Below are 18,388 nucleotides of genomic sequence, written 5' to 3'. Positions count from 1 at the left end.
GTCCCTGGCGGCGTAGTGTGTTACTGATGGTAGCCTTTGTTACTTTGGTCCCAGCTCTCTGCAGGTCATTGACTAGGTCCCCCCGTGTGGTTCTGGGATTTTTGCTCACCGTTCTTGTGATCATTTTGACCCCACGGGGTGAGATCTTGCGTGGAGCCCCAGATCGAGGGAGATTATCAGTGGTCTTGTATGTCTTCCATTTTCTAATAATTGCTCCCACAGTAGATTTCTTCACACCAAGCTGCTTACCTATTGCAGATTCAGTCTTCCCAGCCTGGTGCAGGTCTACAATTTTGTTTCTGGTGTCCTTTGACAGCTCTTTGGTCTTGGCCATAGTGGAGTTTGGAGTGTGACTGTTTGAGGTTGTGGACAGGTGTCTTTTATACTGATAACGAGTTCAAACAGGTGCCATTAATACAGTTAACAAGTGGAGGACAGAGGAGGCTCTTAAAGAAGAAGTTACAGGTCTGTGAGAGCCAGAAATCTTGTTTGTTTGTAGGTGACCAAATACTTATTTTCCACCATAATTTGCAAATATATTCTTTAAAAATCAGACAATGTGATTTTCTGGATTTTTTTGTTTTGTTCTCATTTTGTCTCTCATAGTTGAGGTATACCTAGGATGAAAATTAAAGGCCTCTCATCTTTTTAAGTGGGAGAACTTGCACAATTGGTGGCTGACTAAATACTCTTTTGCCCCACTGTATATGGTGCTTGAATCGTGCATTCTGCATAATGAGTTTTACTTTTGAATGCAGGACTTTTACTTGTAACTGAATAATTTTACAATGTATTATTGTACTTTTACTGTCTTAAGGGAATCATTTGAGTACTTTTGCACCTCTGATTATTTATTAAATATGTCCTTAACCAGTTTTATATGTAATGATATACCGGTAACTGTTTTCTGTTCTTTAGGAGTACCTGGTGCACTAGTGCCTGCTGATTGGCCAAGAAGTTCTCTGATCATGTCTTCTCAGGATCTAAACTCCTGAAGATGATCTACGGGGGGGGGCTGTGAGCAGATCAATGTTGTGCACCTTTCTGTATTTCAAATTAGAATGATTCTACCTCTGATCACAAGTGCTAAAATGATTTGTTTGTGCCATGAAGATACCCAATGCTGTTCTCCAGAGTTAACTACATGTAAGGGTTGTAAATGATATTGTCCTGATTTGCTCTTGTATTCATGTATTTCAAATTGCCAGTATCCAGTTGTGTGTGGAATCTTATCACCGTACAGTGCCTCAAGAAAATCATATCCTGTCTCTATTTATGGCCACGTTCGCATTAAATGTATATAGATGCTCGCTTTATTCACATGAATCCTGGAAAGCTTTTTATTTAAACGTTTATATGTCCTTTATTTCAATAAACTGTAAACTGGAATGTTCTACTTTTTAAGACATCATCAAAATCTGTAATTGAAGTTATTTAAGTTTTAAGTGCAACATACATATTCATGGGTAATGACATACCAAGACTCCAACTTGCACACATTGCACACACACAAATAAAAATGGAATATTGTCAAGAAAATATAAATTTTTACACACTATTAATGATAGTATATGTTGAAAATGTAAAAAACAACATAGTATATAGTATGTCGAAAGTATTTTTAAAAAACGGCATGTTAATTATTTAAAAAAGGACACAATAGTGTCCAAAATATTTTTTTTAAAACATAATATACTATGTCGAAAGTATTTTTAAAATCAGCATAGTATAATATGTTGAAAATATTAGTTTTTTAAAACCAACATAGTATGTCCAAAAAATGTAATAACGACATAGTATGTCAAATATACCAAAAAAGTGGCATATATATTTAAATAACGACATAGTATAGTACGTCTAAAATATAAAAAAAAAAAAAAACACATAGTAAGGTTGAAAGTATTTTAAAAAACAGCACAGTATAGTATGTCGAAAATATAAAAAAACAACATACTGTACTATGTTGTTTTTTCTTTCATTCTTGACAGACATACTAAATCCGCCTTAATTTTTCCTACATATTATAGTCTTTTTTCTGGTACTTTTTCAGTACACTATTCATTTGTCTTCATTATTCTGTCGTTCCTCTTATATTTGGCCAGTAAACACCGGTGCTAGGAATGTCATTGGATCACATTATTCATTTCATTCCGCTAACTTGTTTGTACAGTACTTCAGAATATCATATTTTCTATATTCATGTCCAAAATGTACATTACGCACACAAACCTAAAATGTCATTCACTTATACTTGTATATGTCCTTACATTTCAACAGTACATCATATCCACAGTTAGTTGACTATCCGCATTATTTTCTTTACACATTAACATCTATAATTATATCTTTTCAAATGTATAATAGTGATAAATATCCATGTAGAAAAATATTGGTTTCATGACAAAATATGTCTACTGCTACACATTGTACACTTTGTACAACACCAGTGGTGGGATTTAATAAAGTAGATTTACTCAAGTACTGTACACATTTGAGGTACTTGTACTTTACCTGAGTCTTTTAAATATATGACACTCAATACTTTGGCAGCTTTAGTTACTAATTACTTTATAGGTTCAGATTATGAGATAAAACCAATTATAAATCAACTAATAAGTAAAAAATGTACTTTTAATTTAAGGCTAAAATATTCAGATCAGTTTACAAAGTCATTCAAATTAGCTCAAACTTTACCAATTGTGATGGATGAATTAATGCAGTACTCCTAAGTGAATCCTGAAATGTCCCATTAAGCATAACGAGTACTTTTACTTTTGTCTCTTTAAGTATATTTTTAATGGCAAACTTTTTTAATTTTACTTAAGTAAGATTTTTGAATGATTGCATGAAATGTAGTATTGCAACTTTGACTGAAGTACAAGATCTGAGTATTTCTTCCACAACTTTACAACACACTGCATATTCCATAAAATGTTTCATATTCAAACACATACACAAATATTTCTCCATACTTGTGTTTTCTTTTGAATACAACATTGAATGTAATGACTCCCTGACTCTATCTGGATGTTCTCTAAATGGTGATGCTGTTCTCCACGCGGCTGGGCAGCAGGAACAGGTACTGGAGCTCCAGTCCTTCATTCTGACCCAGGATCTGCTCCTCGATCTCCTTCAGCTCTGCTCTGAACCTGTCAATCACCTCCTGGGCCCGCCCCTCATTGAAATGCTCCTCAGCGTATTGGCCCAAAGGAATCTATGCAGGAGGAAACAGGAAGTTACAGAGGAAGTGTTAGAGCCAGTTTACTTTAAGATGATTATTGCTGGAACTTTTGCCAAGTGGTTTAGATTGAACGTATTTAATTATTATTTTTTGTGAATAACACTTGCATGGATAGAGAGATAGATATATATATATAGAGAGAGAGAGAGAGAGAGAGAGAGAGAGAGAGAGAGAGAGAGAGAGAGAGAGAGAGAGAGAGAATGATAGATAGATAGATAGATTAGATAGATAGATAGATAGATAGATAGATAGATAGATAGATAGATAGATAGATAGATAGATAGATAGATAGATAGATAGATGGATGGATGGATGGATGGATAGATAGATAGATATAGAGAGAGAGATATATACTTTATTGATCCCAATTTTGGAAATGTTTGCGTTGCAGCAGCATAAAAAACACAAGGCAATGTACATAAGAGAAATTAAGACACAAGAAATGAACAGTCCAAAATATTTCAGAAATAGAAATAAAATAGCATACAACATTTAAAAAGTTAAAGAATATGTAACACAATTTTTACAATGTGTGTCAAATGTCATTGTGTTAAATGTTGTTTTATTGCTCGATTTTAATTTGACATTTTATTTATTTCGTATTTTTTACCCCCGTTTTCTTTACCCTATTTGAGCACCTGATAAACGCTTGATGAATAAAATGTCAAAATATAATATATATAGTATATATTTAACCACAATCTTTTTTGTTATATTAGATTACACAGAGAACTAATTTTTGTTACATTTAAATGAAGGAAGTTTAAATATGTACATGCCGCCTATTGCTAAATAAATATGATGTGATGCAACGTTACATTTGGAAACAAATTGAGGCGAGTCAGAACCCAAAGGACAGTGGCTTTTTATTTGAGAAATGCACTAAAACGCCACGACAGGAAGTAATGGAGTCCTCATCACGTTAACGATCACCTGACAGATATACTCACTGCGTCTGGCTGGGCCCGCCCCAGATGCCATGTGATGGCCATCTGCACACAGGACTGGCTCACATCAGGGAGGGTGGCCATGATCATCTCCATGGTGACAGCATCTTTGTCTGCTGGGGGGGGGTGTCTCATGGTGCAGGGGGTGTTCGGGACCCAGGCGCACCAATCAAACTGGAGAAACATCAGAGAGAGGAGGAGTCAGAGCCCTGAGTGGGATGTAGAACTATTTCCTCCAACAATTTACATCTCAAAACTGACTTTTGCAATAATCAGTGTGAGAAGAAGTACTTAGTAAGTACAAATACTATTATCTTAAAGTACTACATTATAATTAAAAGTCCTGATCTCAACATACTTTTGCATGATAGGAGATCTAATCTAAGATCTAACATCTAAGAGATCTAAGAGAATAAAAAGTTCTCATTCTGCACAATGACCCATTTCGGAAGAATATAATGTACAGAAGTATTATCAGCTAAGTGTAGTTTAAGTATCAAAAGCAAAAAGTACTTGTTGCAGAATGGATCTTTTCACAGTATTATATTATTATGGTTATATATTATCCTCTTTTTATACATGTAGGAGCGTTTTAGTATGATAGTTGGTCAATGTGGAGCAATTTAGATACTTGAAATCCAGAGTATATTAGTATTACAGTACTGCATTACAATATGTTTTATATGTACAAAGTAACTGTATCTGTGAGTGTTAAATAAATATAGTGGGAAAAAAAGTTCAATATTTGCCTCTGAATGTAGTGGAGTAGAAGTTTAAAGTAGCATTAAATGAATATACTCAAGAACAAATATGTCAAAACAGTACAGTACTTGAGTGAATGTGATGTGAGCACCTGTCCGTTGTTGGTGGCAGCGTGCTGGGCTGTGGCGATGAAGATGACCACTGACAGCAGGGTGCTCAGCTCCTCCAGGGTCAGCCTGCTGGGCAGACCTGAACAGGTGGAAATAATCAGGATTAATTATCTCATGTTTATATATGTTTTGTATGTATTCTGTTTTTTGTGCTTTTACATTGTAATCAGGGTTGGAGTTATGTGGGAGTCAATGGGACCTGAGCTCCCACAAGGAGGGGTCTGAGCTCCTATGAAAGCAGTGAAATCATACATCTGTGGGGGTCGCTAATACATTACCAACAACCATTATTTTAATCACAAATAATGCATGTGTCAACGTAATGAGTGTTATTTACGTTAACGAGGTAAATAGGCTAAAAGAAAAACATGTTTTCCAAAAGATCAACGCACTCTCTTGAATGACAATATGCCAGTACTGCACCTCCAAGGTGCGCAATACATTATTGCGCAATCTATGCCTGTGAGCGTGCTGCGCGAGCCGAGATGATGTGTGTGTGCGTAATTGAACCTTTTCATATTTAAGTTTGTAGCAAGTAGAGGGCTGTGTGTGTGTGTGTGTGTGTGTGTGTGTGTGTCTGTGTCTGTGTGTGTGCGTGCGTGCACACACAGACACAGACAGTTTTAAAGACCCCCATAAAACTCAGATTATAACTCGAACCCTGGTTGTAATAAAATAATGATATACATTAAACTGACCAAAGTTGGGCAGCTCTGTGAAGCCCTCCTGAGTGATGTCTCTGAACCAGGCCTGGAGCTCCTGGTCCTCCGTCACGTCCTCGTCTGAATGGTAATAAAGACTCACAATGCCCGAGACAAAACTAGAGAAAGAGGCACAGAATACAAATAATTTATTATTAGGTTAACAGTTCCTTCATTATTTTACAATCCCAGTTTCAAGTTTCAGACAGAGGGTGAAAAGAGATGCTGCAGCACAGGCAGTATGAGAAAAATAAAGAGCTTTTTGAACATTAAAGCATGGAGACATGTCCCAGTAGAGACACTACATATAAATGTGAACCTGAAAATGTGCATAACCTGTGCACAAACACACAAAATACATATTTTATATTGTTGAACTCTAGGGAGCTCTGTACAAGTCTGTATCATTATAACCACTCAGGTACCTCAAAATAAAAAAACACCCTACATTGTGATATGGCTTTATAAAGCTCTTGATTGTGAACAAGCATGATCATTCATGTCCTACAATATTATTATGGATTAAAATGGATCTCTGTTAAAAATGAAAGTGTAGAAGTAAGATCTGCTAAATATCGGTGTGTGTCGTGTACCTGTGAATGGCCTCCCATAGCATCAGACTGTTGTCTCTGTAGAAGTATTTGGGGAGCTGGAACACACCCCTGTCAGCGAAGTCGCGGGGGGGCTGCAGGGAGCGGTACGTCAGCACCTTGTACTCCCTCTGGGCCAGGATCATAAGGCCTTCCCCCCCGGTGGACACAACCTACACACACACACACACACACACACACACACACACACACACACACACACACACACACACACACACACACACACACAATTAACACTGAAAAACCAAGATCAGTTACCAGAGCTTGTAGAAATGCAGGCAATTGATTGACTTTGTTTTATATTATATTTTATATTATTATTGATATTTTGAGTTGATAAAAAATGGCAAATGTTTTCAATAAACAACATAAATAAATTGAGTTAAATGTTATCTTTTAATTTGAGATTATTTAATCCGCAAAATAGACCTAGTTAATACAAAATGATAGGTGAAATTACAATTACACACATAATATCATTTTCAAATCAAATCAAAATGTAATTATGTAGCACTTTTCATACACAAAAGTGATTCACCAGCTTTGTGATTAAAAACAACTAAGGGACTGAATAAAAAAGGAATAAAATCAATAAATAAATTCAAATAAAATACATACAAATAAAATACATATAAATGAATAAAATCAGAATAAAATCAGATACAATCTGAATAAATCCTTGCCCTCAGGTCTTCTGAGAGGCTGGTCCACAGTGGTGGGCCGTAATAAGAAAAAGACCCCTCACCGGGGGTCTTTGTTTTCACTTTGGGTATGATTAAACTGCCGGTAACAGAAGACCTGAGGGGTCCAGAGGGGTTAAAAGCAAAACTGATTAAAAAAAAGCTAGGCCCAAGACCAATAAGAGCTTTAAAAACCAATACAAGTATTTTAAAATGGATCAAACTATGAGGTGGGGAAGTTAAACCTTCCAGTTACATATTATTTTTCTGTGACACACCCTTTTGAAGATGCCGTTGGACGAGAGGAGCTGAGTGCGCCCCCTGCAGTTGATCTCCAGGGTGTAGCGCAGGTGAGGGGACAGGAGCTGCAGGAGAAACAGAACACTGATCAGAACACCATGACAACCAGAGAACAGAGCTGTTAAGATCTGGAAAACACCTCATCTGAAAAAGGTTACAATTCCTCTGCAATGTGAGTAATAGACATAGATTGCTGTTTGTTTGTTTGTTTGTTTGTTTGTTTGTTTGTTTGTCCCTTCTTAGTCTGTTTTTGTTTTGTGGGTTTTATTATGTGTTGTCCTTAATATGTTGGTATTGTCTCACCTTGTAACTTCTGGAAAAAAAATATATTGAGAAGAGAAATAATGTTTTCATTCATTAATTGTTTCCAGTTGCCTTTATTTTTTTTACTTTAAAGGCTTGCCAGTAAAATAATTATGGAATTATGAGCCACTAGAAGTCCTTTGAGTTTAATTGGTAAGTGAAGAAGGCTCTGAAGAAGACAAGCAATAGTAATAAATAGCACCTACGAATATCTTGTTGCAATTGCAGGTTACCTTAACCTATACATATATGTCAAAGTTTATTTAATAATTTATTTATATTTGTATTCACTAATAATCTAAATCTAAAAAGTAACTAGTGACTCAATGTTGACAAATAAATGTAGTGGAGTTCAAAGTAAAATATTGGATTCTAAAATTACAGTATTAAGTACCATTTTTAAGGTACTTGTACTTCACTTCAAATTATTACCAGCCAACGTTTGAAAATGAGTCTTGTAGTTTCACATTGACCACAATATGTGACCTTGAAACCATAATATTACAAAGACATGGTTTAATATTCTCACTGAAAGCTACAGTTTTAATTATTAAGTATAATGGAATACATAAAACTTGTGCTTGTCTGATATTGTTCTTAAGACCAATTTTCAATACATTCAGTCAATTCAAGTTTTTAACAAATCTTATTTGATGAAAGAAGCCCAATAATTTATTTGCAAAACAAATTTGAAATATATATACCTCACCTCTAGTGAGTGGCCCAGCCCTTTGTGTATATTTTTCTGTAAGTGGCCCTCAGTGACAGATGTTTGGACCCCCCGATCAGACGTACAGACTGTACCTTGTATACGGGGTGCACGGCGGGCAGCTGCCTCAGGGTGGACACACAGAACACCTCCACCACCAGGTGGGTCCGCAGCAGGTGGGACAGCAGCTGGAACACCTGGAACTCAGAGTGACGCACCCACATCTTAGCCATCAGCCAGGCCAGGGGGGGGTCGCTGGGCAGGAAGATGGGGGTGTCCCGGTCCGGATTCTGCTCCAGCTGAGGACAAGCAAGGGACACTATAACAGGCAGTCAAAGGTCAAAGTGCAAAGGCTTTATTGTTACATACGCAGCAGCTACTGGTCTAGTTGCCAGCCCTGTGAACCCCAAAGTTATATGATACAAATGTATAGTAGGGTCCCCAGTACATAGAAACTGCTGGATGCTAACCTGCATATGTTGGGTAATTTGCACAATTAGCATCAGTTGCGTTAATTTAAATGAATGGCATTATAGCCTGTGTAAACAATAGTAAAAACATTACTTGGCCCATTTGGACTTATTGTGGGGGTTATTGAGTATGCTGAATCCATTTCTGATATTTTTAGAATCTAAAATGGCAGTTTTAATCAGAAAGTGACCATATTTGTACTCTCGATGGGCTGATTTTGAATAGCATGTTGCAACAATTAGATATAGAGAGAACAAGATGAACATTATTATCTCTACTTTCCCCATTTTTTTTCTCTCAAATAAATAGGCAATCTGTCCAATCCAAATGATCCAGAGATCCCTAAATCTTCTAAATCAGCCCACCGGGAGTACAGATATTGGCATTTTCTAGTTAAAAGCATTATTGATCCTGAAAATGTAAGAAATGGACTCCGCATACTCAATAACTCCAAAAACCATTGCATGCAACAAATAAAAGAAGAAACAAAGTATAAATAAAGTAGTGCAAGAAAATGCTTCAGGACTAATGTGGACGTAATGCAGGAGAACTTAACTGTATAGCTAAATAGATGAAGATGACTACCTGTATAGCGATGGGCATGAGTCCGTTGTCTGGGTGCAGGTACAGCAGACAGAGGGGGGCCGCGATGAACTGGGGTCTCCCTCTGATGGTGTTGGTGGGGATCCCGTCCATGATGGCGTAGTCCAATAGGTAGATGTTCCCTGCCTGGGGGAAACAAGTCAGAGACAAAATGACTGACGGAAGAACCTACACTTCACAGATGGGAAATGTTAATTAAACCAAGAAGAACAATGTCAGAAGACAGTAATAAGGAAAGACAATGAATAAAGATATGGAACAACATTTACAAAACTATGTAGATGAGATAAGCCACACGTGTGTGTGTGTGTGTGTGTGTGTGTGTGTGTGTGTGTGTGTGTGTGTGTGTGTGTGTGTGTGTGTGTGTGTGTGTGTGTGTGTGTGTGTGTGTGTGTGTGTGTGTGTGTGTGTGTGTGTGTGTGTGTGTGTGTGTGTGTGTGTTGTTGTTTTATCAGTTTTGCAAGTAGTGGGGGTGCAATATTATTTTATGACAACCATTTTTCATTAACATTTTTGTTCTTTAATTAATTAATTATTACTGTTTCGATTTTTTCAATTTCACTCTATTTTTTTTGTTGAGGAAGTGACATTTTATGTCATGTTGAAATTTTCACTGTAGTGAATTCAAACCCCCACTACTTCAGTAAAAATAAGATTTAAATGACTGAAGTTGCATTTTTTTGGTTCTCTCCTCCACCTTGAGTTCTATGTCCAGGTGGGTCCCCAGAGCCATGGAGCTCTGCACCATGTTGGGAACTACTGGGAAGTTCTCTGGAAGCTTCTGGATCATCCGGATCATCCTGGGGTTAGAGCCGTTCATACACTGGTAGCCGAAGAACCAGTCCTCCTTCCAGTGCTCCATGCAGTACTCTGGGCCACACACACACACACACACACACACACACACACACACACACACACACACACACACACACACACACACACACACACACGATGTTAAATTAACACTGAAAAACCAAGAAAAATTACCAGAGGTCGTACAAATGCTGGCAGTTGATTGACTTTGTTATTTTGAGTTGATAAAAAAAAAGACAAATGTTTTCAATAAACAACATAAATAAATTGAGAAAAATTTTATCTTTTAATTTGAGTTTATTTAATCCGCAAAATAGACCTAGTTAATACAAAATGATCGGTGAAATGACAAAAAAACTAAGAGCATTTCTGAGGAACTCAAACTATTGAAGGTATCTAGAACCTTTTTGGAAATGTAGGTTTACACAATCTAATGTTATGTAGGCTTGGGAAGTAACGTTTACTTGTAACTTGATTATGTAATCAGGATACAAAAAAGTCACATAAAAAACACAAAATCAGATCACTATTACATTTCCCAAAAAGTGAGATAACTAGCAGGATTAAAGTGTTAGTAAAAACCTAAAAAGATCATATAGTTTTTGTTGTAAAGGATCAGACGTTCTCTCTTCTCTGTGAGCTGTACTGTTCTGTAGGATAATACTTTAAGTGTGAATCTATACGCCTACTGCCTGAATCGGCTTTATGGTTTTCACTTTCTTTGGTTCATTTGTTTTGTTTTTAATTCAGTAGGTGAACCTATATGTTCATAAATAGTGTGAGTAATCTTAACTGTGTGTATTAAACTAAAACTGAGCATTTTCTGTCGGCTCAGATTTTATTTCTGCTTTTTTAAACTGTAGTATGTGCTCATGTGTTTCAGTGTTGGTGTAGGCTGCTGCCTGAATATGCTGAGTGTAAGGTTTTCCTATGAATAAAATCATTTCTGATCGAAAATATCTAGCTTTCTTCTTTTCTAAGGTCACATTGTTCTGTTGTCATAATACACTTAAAATGAATATCAATAAGATGTTTTTTACTTCTTTTCACGTATCTTTTTATCTTTTTCATTAAATTATGAAACAGTATACAAAGCAAAAAAATAGTATTGTATTATATTTAACTTCCATCTTTCGTTGCTGTGTTATTAAGAAGTGTTGTCGCAAAATGTTGTATTTCTCGTGAAACCCAGTCTTTTAGTCATTCTGTTTTTGGAGGAGTGTGGATTTACCTACCGGCTATGGGACTTCGTAGTTTCCAGAAAATTCGTTTGAAATCCTCCAAGTCATTCCAAGACTTCCCAAACCTGATGGCCAGCTTCTTCAGAGACAACTCGAGCAATCTGAGGCGAAGGAAGAGAGCATCACATTAAAACAGTACCTCGTTCATTCTAATACTGTCAGTCTTGAAAGACCCTCTGAATTCTGCACTCAAAGCTACCTCTTATATCTGCACATATTTCACTTCTTTTTGTTTTTTACAGATATATCGATATTCAATCTATATTTTGTCTAAATATTGCTATATTCTAGCAATATAGTTTTCTTAAAATATATATTTTTTAAATAATAGCTTTATTTGTTGGTCCTTTTCTTACAATTAAGTCTTTGACTGCGTTTATGCATTCACAAATACGCCAAGGCAAATTCCTCGTAAACCAGTTGGCAATAAACCTGTTTCTGATTCTGAGGAAGTAGGAACTCAAATCTTATCAAGGGACTTTCTTGGTGAGAACCAGATCTAGTCTGATAGTGTGATAAACAAAACTGAGATACGTGTGAAGCACCTACGCGTAGTGCAGTGAATGTTCAAAGTCGCTCCTTTTCTCGTTGTCGAAGCGTTCATCCTGGGGTAAATCTGCTTCTGTTTTGGCGTCGATACATCTGGGAATCCCCGGAGCCCATGTGACCCATCTGAAAGAGGAAGAAAGAACAGTGCATCATATGAATATTAATATTATTCACACAGTCTGTAAAGGGCTTCAGTGTATTGTGAGGTTGTGGACCTGTAAGTGGCCTGTCTCTCCTGCAGCTCCTTCCTCCTGTGCTCCAGCAGCTGGGGTAAGGAATCTTGCATTGGGGTCTTCGCTAGGGAGAGGGGGAAAACATAAAAGTGCATGTTCCGCATGAATTCAGTTCACAGGTTATTATTTTTGGGGTAAAGACATATGCTCCATTCATGTGGCATGTGATGATTATATCTGATTTGCATTCATTCCTGCTACAGGTCCGCATCATTCCATCCAAATTCACAAATGAGTTGGTTGCCATTGGCGGACAAATACAAAATTAACGACATAAAAAAACCTGGATGTCATCCAACTTCCTCAAGCTCAACAGCAGGAAAACAGATTGATGTTGATGTCTGCTCCATCTCCCCATCCCCTGAAGTCCGCAACCTGGGTGTCATCTTTGACTCCACACTTTCCTTCCACTCCCACATCAAGTCTGTCACCAAATCTGACTTTTTCCATTTAAAGAACATTGCCAGACTCCGACAGTCACTCTCGGAGTCGGTTGCAGAAAGCTTAGTCCATGCTTTCGTCACCTCCCGCTTGGACTACTGCAATGGTGTCCTGTTTGGGGTCCCCAACAAAACCCTGGGCAGGCTCCAGTATGTCCAAAACTGTGCTACTAGGGTACTCACACATACAAAGCCGTGGCAGCACATCACTCCCACCCTCATCCACCTCCACTGGCTGCCGTTCAAGTCCCGCATATCATTCAAAATCCTCCTCCTTACCTACAAGTCCCTCCATGCAGGTCACCCTTGAAAAAGAGATCTTTTGATCTCAAGGGGCTTTCACCTGGTTAAATAAAGGCTACAAACAATGCCCATGCCCCCCGGTACTTATCGGACCTCCTCCGCCCACATGCCCCACCCCGGAACCTGCGGTCTTCAGACTCTTACCACCCCCCGCACCAACCTGCGGACCTTCGGGGACAGATCCTTCAGTGTGGCAGCCCCCACCCTCTGGAACGCTCTCCCTGGGGAGATCCGCAACATCCCCACACTTGACGCCTTCAAAAGGGCCCTCAAGTCCCATCTGTTCACCAAGGCCTTTGGCCCCTAATCTATTTGTTGTTTTGTCTGTCTGACTGCCTTTTGTTTTTGTTTGTTTTTATTCCTGTTTTTCTCTGAAAAGCGACCTTGGGTCCCATGAAAGGCGCTATATAAATCTAAGCTATTATTATTATTATTATTATTATTGAATATTCCAGTTGAAGAGAAGAAGTGCCTTCAAAAAGCAGGTACAACTTCATATATGAGTCATATTGATTGTGTCGTTCTGGAAGGGAAAACTTACTTACTGCAACCTTTTTCTAGCTGTTGCTTTTAGCTGTAACCATCAATTCACCACCCAGTGTGTCAGATGCATAAGGTTAGCCATACCTTAACCTTTGACTTTAACTGTCATTCTTTCTTATAGCCAGCAGGGTTTGTTTCTACGGGTGCAAAACGAAGTCCTATTGTATAGAAGTCTATACGAAAATTACCTTAATCTGCTCTTGATTTATTTCCTCATTAACGGTCTCCTATTATAATATTTTTAGGCATATATTATAGGTCTCAGATGAAACATGTCTATGAAGTGTTTTGCTCAAAATACCAAGTAGTAGTAAAAGAGACGAGGGCTCATGCAGGAGAATTCTACCCAGATATTCAGCAAAATGCTGCCGTGATTAAATGCCATATCATGTTCCAAACCACATCAAGCATTATTTCTGAAACAATATGGAGCTCTAATGCTTTTTCTCTTGTGGGTTTACCACAAGGTGAGTTCTTTTTTTTGCTTTTTTACACATACTCTCTCCAGTACTGCGTTAGCTCTGAGTGTTAGCGATGCTTGCTAATGTAAACCAAGACCATATTACTTCCAAAACACGTCGGCATTGTTTCTGATAGCGACGTTTCTGATAGGGCCGTGGGTGTAAAGCCAGACCACATTGCCGATATTACATCATATCGGACGCAAATATGGATCAGCTCCGTTGTACCCCCGTTTTTAGAGATTTGGGAAAGGAGGAAAAGGGAGAGGGTTTTGTTTGGGACACATATTGATTTATAAAAGACATCAAAAAGTTCATTTTGCATAATAGGGGACCTTTAAAAAATGTCTCAGTAAGTTTATGGTCTCTTTCATTAATTTGAAGTCTTCTTCAACACACCATGACTTTGATTTTGTAAATGATGGTTACAGTAAAATAGGTGATTAATCTGGGTATGCTTTAGGGCGAGTTGCTACCACGGAGTTGTCCGTAGGTTTTTATCTTGCAACATTATCCCTTTACAGTTTATTAATTCATAAGAGTAAACTGTAACATTTATTGTTGCCTCAAAATATCTTGTTCAGCATTCACTTGTACTATATGTCAGTCCTGTTTCCAAAAACGACAACATTTAACTTAAGGCTCCTAAAAAGTATTCCAAAAATCCATGGGTGACATCATGTGACTATGTCCACTTCTTATATACATTCTATAACCTTAACCATGGTTTATTGGACACCAAAAAACTTTGTTGCACTCTTTTTCCAAAATGAATATCAGTAATACGTGTTTGCTTGCACTATATATACAGTATATAGTTTATTGTTTATATTATGGCTGGTTTATTGCAGGTCAGGACATATATTGTAAACCAGATGATGGAATAATCAGTCCACACAGCAGAATTTGCATTGCACTGGCTATAAAGAGACATGTGCTTAATCCCATTGCAATGTAAGAGCAACTGTCAGTTCAGAGTTGGCAGCTTTTCTCAACGGTTCCTTGACAGCTGAGCATTAGAAGTGGATTCTGAGTCCTACCTGTGGCCTCCCTTATCTCCACCTTGGTGTCTCCGATGAACCAGCGGTAGCAGGGGAACGTCAGCACTGTGTCTCCACCTGGAGGCTCCACTGTGACGTAGCGACAGAACCAGTTGTCCTCCAACCAGTACCTCTGCTTCTCCAGCCTGACCAGCAGCAGGGGGCCGAGAGGTGAGGGGCTGGTCACCTTGTACTCATCCACCTGGAGAGGGAGGGGTTGAGGAGACAAAAAGTTCAATTATACCTGCGATCGATGTTTAAATGTTTAATCAGCACACTCAGTGATCGGTGGTCTGCAGACACTCACCGCTCCTCGGCAGAAATCCAGTCCGGGGTTGTCCAGCACGGTGCGTTCACTCTCTCCTTTCTCCCCCACCAGGGTCACGTAGATGTAGTTGTTGGTGCCTGAATACTCTGATGTACCAGTTGCTACTTTCACTGTGTAGACTTCCATCTGTAGATAGGAACACACACACAACAGATTAGCTTTTTATTAGCAACACCCCACTTTTAATTGATCTTTAATCTTTATTATTCTTATTATCATACTGTTTCATTTAGGTTTTTATTTATATTATAGTTCTACACTGAGAAAACTGAACCGTTGACTTTATTTATATGTATTAAGTCAACAAATTAGATATAACAGTATTAGGGTAGTTGAAAGCAACAATATTAAGTTTAAATAAAAAAGATTAGGTTCAACTTAATCTTATTGCTTTCAACTAACCTAATGCAGTTACGTGAAATGTGTTGACATAATACATTTAAAGTCATTGTTTCAGTGGATTAGCGATATCTACTTTTAATGTGTCTTTTAATCTTTGTTTTTCTTATCAACGTTTCAGTTTTTCAGTGCAATATCAATTATTCTGTATGTGGACTAAACCTAACCCCCCCCCAAAAAACCTAAAAATATGTTTTTCAATTATTCTGTGTCAACATGTCAACAGTGCAGCATTGAAATGTTGAGTTAGGAATAAGCTATTCTTAAACATTGCTCACAAAGTTAACACTTATACAGTTTAAGCTATAGATATACACTTGTACATGTCTCAAGAGTTTGATTCCTATGTCCAAAGTTGAAAACACTGGCAAACATTCTGTGATGTTATTGACGGGTTGTTTTACCTTTATTCCTGGGAATCATTTGAATATCAAGTATGCAAATGCTTAAGCCACACTCACACAAATGAGCAGATGAAACAGATAAGTGGTCTGAAGCAGGATGTTGTCTGTAGTATAAAGTAACTTCATGAGTACAGAGAGAAATAATAAAAATGTGAATATAAAGTTAGTGTATACAAGCAGAGCGAACAGTTTAATAAGTGTAAGAAAGTAGGAGCTTCAGTGTTGAAGTCAAATGCTTCCTGTATGGCATTTCCTTCAAGTTAGTTTTGATTAACCCTTTTTTATTTTTTTCCACCAGATTTTCTACCTCAACCAAGCAATACAAAAAAGTATTGCAATCTTTTTTAGATTTTTCTCTGACTAGTGTCATCTATCATTTTCACTCATGTCTTTGCATTAAAAAGAGTAGATGGAAGCAGAAGCACACTGTCCAGTCAAAAGGTGTTTAATAGTCTCGTTGCACAAAATTGGAATGAATCCAAAATCTCATGTAGATCCTTCACACTCATAAATCATCATTTCGCACCAACTCTGCGACACAGTTACCGGCCTGACCGTTTTATTGCATGCATTGAACTGCTTGACAGAAGTAAATCAACCATTCATTTTGTGCAGCCAGGTGATTTAAAGTGTACATATACTTAGAGATATGAAAAAAATCAATATCACATGCACAAATAAATATCTGATTAAATAAATGATGAAATGTAGGCATCTCCTACATTGAGCCAACAGACAGGCTTTACAGAGTGATGAAACGTGTGTGTTCAGACTTTGGTGAGAACACACACTGGACATGTTTCAGCACTTCTCTCAGTCTAGTGTCATTGCTCAATCATATATCAATATTTTCCAATGGTTGACAAACCCCGAGGTGTTAGGAAAATGGACATTTATAGCACACCCAAGTGTTTAAATGCATGAATACTCATTTATACAGGTTTTTCTGAACTTTTTAACAGATCTATGCTCAATAGACCTCATTCTCACAAAAAAATATCACATTCTGTTAAAAGGCAAATATTTTGACTACAGTTAAGATTAGAGAAACATGTGTCTATCACAAAATGTCAAAGTTAGGATTTAGTTTGAAACCATTTAACATTTTAAATAGCTGCAGAGAATATTTACACAAGATGCTATAAATGTAAACCAAACACACAATTATTGGTAGGAAAGTCGTATGGAACCATGAATGTGGTAATGACACGAGGACAACAGGCAGGTTAAGTGTAGTTTTAACTGTAAATTCCACATGAGTTCTAACCCCAGGCTATGCTTGTATTTAGAACCCGAAATACAACCAAACATACTCACTGTGTTCAGGGTTGTGTTCACCGAGTGGCTGTTCCCTCCTCTTCTTTTCCTCTGGTTTCCTTTTGAATGTTTATATTCTGGCCCTTCCCCTACTTTTTTCTTTTGCCTATGTATCCAATTTCTTTCTTTTAAGTCCTCAAAGATCCATGAGTTACAGTTATCTGGTCAGCAGGATTTTTCTAAATGCAGACCCTCTTCAGTGTTTTGTTGCCAGCTTTAAGTTTCCCTAACACTCCCTCCCTCTAACAGATCCCTGCGACTGACTCACTCGCTCAATCACTCCTTTGTGTAGTCTCACCTTGCTCTCTTCAACACACACGCAGAAAGAGAGAGAGGGGAAAGTCAACACACACACAGGCAGAAAGAGAGAGAGGGGAAAGTTGCAAAAGGGAAGTTGGTTCAATATTTATAGGCTGCCCAGATTGGGCCGTCAGATAGCACTCATATTACAGAGCAGTGTGCACGGAGTGTCTGTAAAAACGGCAAAAACTGAATTACATGAAGTACATAATGTACAGAATAGAAACATTAACTTAGGAGGTAGCCTGTGAGACTGACCGTTGAGCGGCCCGACCAAGCAAGGAGGCAGAGCGTCCAAAATTATAACCCGACGTGGGCATTTATTAAAACAATGTGCACAAAGTTCACACAGCCTCAATCCTGCTGCTGCTGCTGCTGCTGCTCATGCGAGCCCAGCCTGCAGCCACCAGGATCTCACACACCCTCCCACTCTACAGGAAACAGCACTTAAATACACAGACACCAACAAGACACAGGTGAGGGGGAGCAATTAAACACAGGTGAGGGGGGGAGGAGAAACAGAAAAGCAGCAGAGACACAAGGAGGACGACTAATGGGTAACACAAGTGGACCACG

At 38.0% G+C, this 18,388-nt stretch overlaps 1 protein-coding gene across 1 annotated transcript; it reads right to left on the bottom strand.

Moving 5' to 3' along the window:
• Positions 1-2,267: 2,267 nt before the first annotated feature.
• On the bottom strand, positions 2,268-18,062 carry alox12 (arachidonate 12-lipoxygenase). The gene is made up of 15 exons (XM_010774349.1): positions 17,513-18,062; positions 15,372-15,518; positions 15,065-15,266; positions 12,260-12,341; positions 12,045-12,167; positions 11,490-11,596; positions 10,136-10,308; positions 9,421-9,564; positions 8,460-8,663; positions 7,331-7,417; positions 6,355-6,524; positions 5,759-5,880; positions 5,042-5,139; positions 4,192-4,362; positions 2,268-3,214 (listed from the first exon to the last, which is right to left on the bottom strand). The coding sequence occupies exons 2-15, from the start codon at positions 15,516-15,518 to the stop codon at positions 3,035-3,037; spliced, it is 2,010 nt and encodes a 669-aa protein (XP_010772651.1). The 5' UTR covers positions 17,513-18,062; the 3' UTR covers positions 2,268-3,034.
• Positions 18,063-18,388: the final 326 nt, after the last annotated feature.

Source organism: Notothenia coriiceps, unplaced genomic scaffold, assembly GCF_000735185.1.
Source record: "Notothenia coriiceps isolate Sejong01 unplaced genomic scaffold, NC01 NC01_scaffold00013899, whole genome shotgun sequence".
NCBI classification, from domain to species: domain Eukaryota; kingdom Metazoa; phylum Chordata; class Actinopteri; order Perciformes; family Nototheniidae; genus Notothenia; species Notothenia coriiceps.
This window is presented reverse-complemented; position numbering and strand designations above follow the sequence as displayed.

Excerpts from the sequence above, each read along its gene's own strand:
- alox12 (XM_010774349.1), bottom strand. The coding sequence starts at position 15,518 with ATGGAAGTCTACACAGTGAAAGTAGCAACTGGTACATCAGAGTATTCA. Across the intron at positions 11,597-12,044 it reads GAACATTCACTGCACTACGC|ATTGCTCGAGTTGTCTCTGA; the intron begins GTAGGTGCTTCA and ends CCTTCGCCTCAG. Across the intron at positions 7,418-8,459 it reads CCGTGCACCCCGTATACAAG|CTCCTGTCCCCTCACCTGCG; the intron begins GTACAGTCTGTA and ends TTTCTCCTGCAG.